The sequence below is a fragment of the Buceros rhinoceros genome, unplaced genomic scaffold (genome assembly GCF_000710305.1).
Source record: "Buceros rhinoceros silvestris isolate BGI_N320 unplaced genomic scaffold, ASM71030v1 scaffold18066, whole genome shotgun sequence".
NCBI classification, from domain to species: Eukaryota; Metazoa; Chordata; class Aves; order Bucerotiformes; family Bucerotidae; genus Buceros; species Buceros rhinoceros.
The window spans coordinates 36480-41075 of NW_010418358.1; the positions used below are offsets into that span (position 1 = coordinate 36480).

At 44.6% G+C, this 4596-nt stretch overlaps 1 protein-coding gene across 1 annotated transcript in view; it reads left to right on the forward strand.

Annotated features, from left to right (window-relative positions):
* The window catches only part of CNKSR3 (CNKSR family member 3), a 29161-nt gene that overhangs the window by 9226 nt on the left and 15339 nt on the right, over positions 1-4596 (forward strand). The window contains exon 4 of the mRNA XM_010138516.1: positions 1047-1134. Coding sequence (XP_010136818.1) covers positions 1047-1134 — 88 coding nt within the window. The remainder of the gene's footprint in view (positions 1-1046; positions 1135-4596) is intronic.

The window sequence follows — 4596 nt, forward strand, 5'->3', positions numbered from 1 at the left end:
TTACCAGTGGGTCCGTGATGAACTGAAACGAGCAGGAATCTCACAGGCAGTATTTGCACGTGTGGCTTTTAACCGAACTCAGGTCAGTTGTCTATTGGGTGTTTTTTCTTTATTTCTTTTTTTTTTTTTTTGCTGTCAAGAGCTGAAGTTGTTTTGTGACAGCTGCAGCGGAAACAAATGGTCAATAAAGCCAGCTGGGTGCTGGCAGGGATGCTGTCCATGATAGCAGATGAGCATAAATTCTGAAGTCCCTTGCCAGCTTTCCTGAGAAGGACGGTTAGGAGGAGAGCTGCACAGGGACCAGCAGCAAGCAGTGCTTTTATCCTGCAGTATCCTGGCTCTCCAGCAAGGATATGGTTCTGTGTCCACGCAGTGATGGTAACAGCTTGTGCCTCTCACCTGGTCCTCTCCTCTCACCCTGTTGCTGGTGGCTCACCCTAAAATTCTTCAGAAGCTACCATCAGCAAGATGGCTGACTTGTCTGTTTCCAGACCTCCTGGGGTTAATTCTCAACTACCCTTCTAGCTCTTCCAGCTTTCTGGAGGGTCTGAGGTGAGATTCTGAAGGCTCTAAAGCTGCACTACCTGTAATAATCCTTCTCTTAAGAGTGAGCCTTAGTGCACATCCATGCATAAAATGTGAAAATCCGTTTTTCTTCTTTTAGGGATTTTTTTTTCTCTCTAGTCTGAGTTTAGTAATCAGACTTGAAAGTTAAAAATCTACTCACTGGCAAACCCAAGGGTGTGATTTTTACAATGCAGTCGGCGTGATCTGACTCGAGCATGCAGCTGAGAGAACTGGAGTTTGGAGAGCTAGCTGTTTCTTCTGGTTTTGCTCTCTGAACTTTGCTTACTGCAAGTCTAGACATTCACCAGTTTTGGTGCAAGGACAGAGCAGGTCTATGCAGTCAGGAATATTTATATTGCAAAACTTTCCACGTGCTTGCGTGGATGTTAGTTACAGCTCTTACTCTCACATGCTGTTCCTCACCAATGAAGTAGGAGATGACTGGTCCGTTTGATCTAGGGAATTTTTTCTCGTTGCAGGACTCCATTTACAGGTATTGCTGACTTTTCATCAATGAAGAACAGAATCATTCAGCTGTGCTTGGATCTCACTACTACTGTTCAGAAGGTCAGCTGATTTCTCTTCCTCTTTGCTTTCCAAAAGGGAAAGAAGGGGGATGTTTGGGGAAGTAGTGTGCTTGCTGTGTGCAGAGTGCTAATTGGAAGGCAGATCTGGAAATGAGAACTCACTGGAAACTTTGAAGGTCCATGAAGGTCAGTTTCAGTTGTCCATTTTTCTGAGTTCCACCCACACCCTTTCCCCTTAATTTCCAATTTTGCTGTTGCTGTCTGTATCTTAAGTGGCTGTGGTTTAAAGGCTACTCAAGAAAATAAGAGCTTTACGGGAAAGAGGGTTAGTTTTTTAAATAAAACATTTGAATATTACCAAGTTCAAACGACATACTGAAAAACAGTACTAACTCTAAACAAATATATGGTTCCATACCCAAGCTTGCAGACTCCTGAAGTCTTGACCCATACAGAATGTTTTAGCCATCAGATGGGAGGTGCTGCAAGTAGTGGAGGGAGCTGCCACCTTTACAAGACAAATCCTGCTAGCCAGACCTCTTCTGCCAGTAGTGCGAGGCCACAGTGTTTTGTTTGCAAACTTACAGTTTATCAAATGTGTGATAGCTAAAAGCACATGTGGCAACTGTGGCAATCTTGGCAAATGGTGACATTTCCCTCTCTGAATAATACTGCCTGTGTTTGAAACTGTTCTGACAGAGTGCCACTGCTCTGGCTGTGGAGCACTCTGTGTGTGCTTCAGTTTCTGCTGAACTTGCTCATAGCTGTTAGTCTGTGGCCATGTATTGTTTGAACTCTGAAGGACCATGTCCTGTGACGTGGGTGATTCTCTCCCTGTTTTGTGGGGATGATGTCAAAGATGGAGACACCCTGTGAGTCGTCAAGCTATGATGACAGACGATTCTATCAACTGGATCATTGTGAAAGGATAGGGTCTGGATATTCTAAGTTCAACGGCGTACAAGTTTGGCTTGCTGCTGAATGCCCTTCTTGTTTGGGCACTGCATGTGCAATGGCAGAAAGTCAGTGATTTACAGCTACAGACTGGCAGATTGTGAAGTAGAACAGTAAGCATTTCTAGCATCAGACAGTGTTCACCCAAGAGTGCTACAGGAACTGAGAGATGAGATTGCCAAACTGCATTAATAAAGCTACTAAAAATGGTGTCTAATCTGTCAGTTAAACCTGCCTTTGATGGCAGGGAAATGGAAGTTGGTGAATACAAGCCTAGCCTTTTAAAAAGCACTATTTTGATATGAGCTATAATGAAGAATAGGATAGGTGTGTATGACAAAAAGCATTAATGGGGGAAGAATCAACACTGTTTTGTACTGGGACACTGCAGACATATAGAGTGGTCTGAAGGAATCCATTGACATAGAAAACAGAGTTGTAATTGAGAAATCTGAAATCTAAAAAGTCACCTAAAGAAGTATCTCTTACTAGGGAATAGAGTATAGGAATAAATGGTTAGTTTTCATAGTGGAGAAAAGATCACTATGGCTCTCCTGGAACAAATGCTGCTCTGCATAATGGTAAATGATGTGTAAAAATGGGTGAAACAATAAAGCAAGGTGGGAACAGTGCAGTTCCAGTTGACTTTAACGACAGATACATAAATAGAAGGAACAGAGTTTACTCCACTGTTTCTTTAACCTTAAAGTTTGTCATAAAACTTTAAATAATAATCAGTGTAAATAGAAACGAGGAGCAGAAGGACTTTGCGATATTGAGTACTGGGCTCCGTGACGATAGGTGACATTCACTATTGATTCACATAGATGTATTTAGCAGAGAAAAATTGTGCTGATGCACAACAATCGAACCTAAACTTTGTGACTTCAGTCCTTGGTGGTCATTGCAGCAGTGAACAGCGTGTTAGGATTTATTATGAAAACATAAGAGAACATAGCTGAGCTGTTTTATATATTCCTGGTGTGTCCATAGCTGGAGGACTGTATGTTTTTGTTGGATTTCTGTATTTAAAATCAGATAATAGAGGAGAGAAGGAAAAGAACTGTTGAGGTTGTTCAGAAATAAGGAACGGCTTCAATTCACAGCTCCTGGATGCACCTCTCAGGCATTGTATGGTAGTTACGCAGGTTGAGATGTTTTGTGTTGGGTTGGCCCTGTGTGGGTGCCAGGTGCCCACCAAAGCTGCTCTGTCGCTCCCTTCACCGTCTGGGCAGGGGAAAGAGAATATAACAAAAGGCTTATGGGTCGAGATAAGGATGGGGAAAGATCACTCACCAGTTACAACCATGGGCAAAACAGGCTTGACTTAGGGAACTTAGTTGATTACCAATGAAATCAGACAAGGGTAATGAGAAATAAACCTAAATCTTAAAACATCCCTTGCTTCTTCCCAGGCTTAACTTCCAGTTTTTCCTTACCTTCTCCCTCCAGTGGCTCAGTGGGGCAAGGAATGGGGGTTGTGGTCAGTGCATCGCACTTTGTGTGTGCGGCTGCTTCCTCGTGATGGGGGGGAACTCCTCACACTCTTCCTCCTGCTCCAACGTGGGGTCACTCCCACAGGAGACAGTACTCCGCAAACTTCTTCAACATGAGTCCTTCCCATAGGCTGCAGTTCTTCATGAATTGCTGCAGCATGGGGCCCTTCAAGGGGGTGCAGTCCTTCAGGAACTCTGCTCCAGCACGGGTCTTCCATGGGATCACAGGTCCTGCCAGCAAACCTGCTCCACCAAGGGCTCCTCTCTTCCTGCGTCTACATGTCCTGCCGGGAGGTTGCTCCAGTGCAAGCTTCCCACAGGGTCACAGCCTCCTTTGGGTTTCCATGTGCTCTGGCATGGGATCTTTCACAAGCTGCTCCACTGTTAACCTCTACAGACTGCAGAAGGACAACCTGCTTCAACATGGTCTTCACCATGGGCTGCAGGGGGATCTCTGGTCCAGCACTGGGAGCACCTCCTCCTTCTTCACTGACCTTGGTGTCTGCAGAGTTGTTCCTTTCTCATATTCTCATTTCTCTCTTTGGCTGCAATTACAGTTTTTTTCACCCCCTTCTTAAGTACGTTGTCACAGAGGTGCTACCACCACTTCTGATGGGCTCGGCCTAGGCCAGCAGTGGGTCCATCGTGGAGCCAGCTGGCATTGGCCCTGTTGACACAGCGGAGGCTTCTAGTGGCTTCTTACAGAAGCCGGCCCTGTAGCACCCCACTGCCAAAACCTTGCCACACAAACCCAATACAGATGTCTTGAAATTTAAGCTTGTTTAAATGCTTGGGGTTTGGGAGTTTTCTCCTTATCCATACTATAAATCTTGATCTGTTATTTACTTGCTGTTTTAGGTTTTTAATCTGAGAGTCTAATACCGTTCTCTAGTTCAGCTCTTCTTGCAGAAAACGATGACTATTTCTGTAGTTCGTTACATGAACTTGTTTCAGTTGGAAGACTTTTTTGTACCTGGGTTGTGTAACAAAAAAAAAAGCGGGGGGGGGGGGGGAAGGGGGGGACATTTTGATTTTGTGCAGTCCCTTGTTCT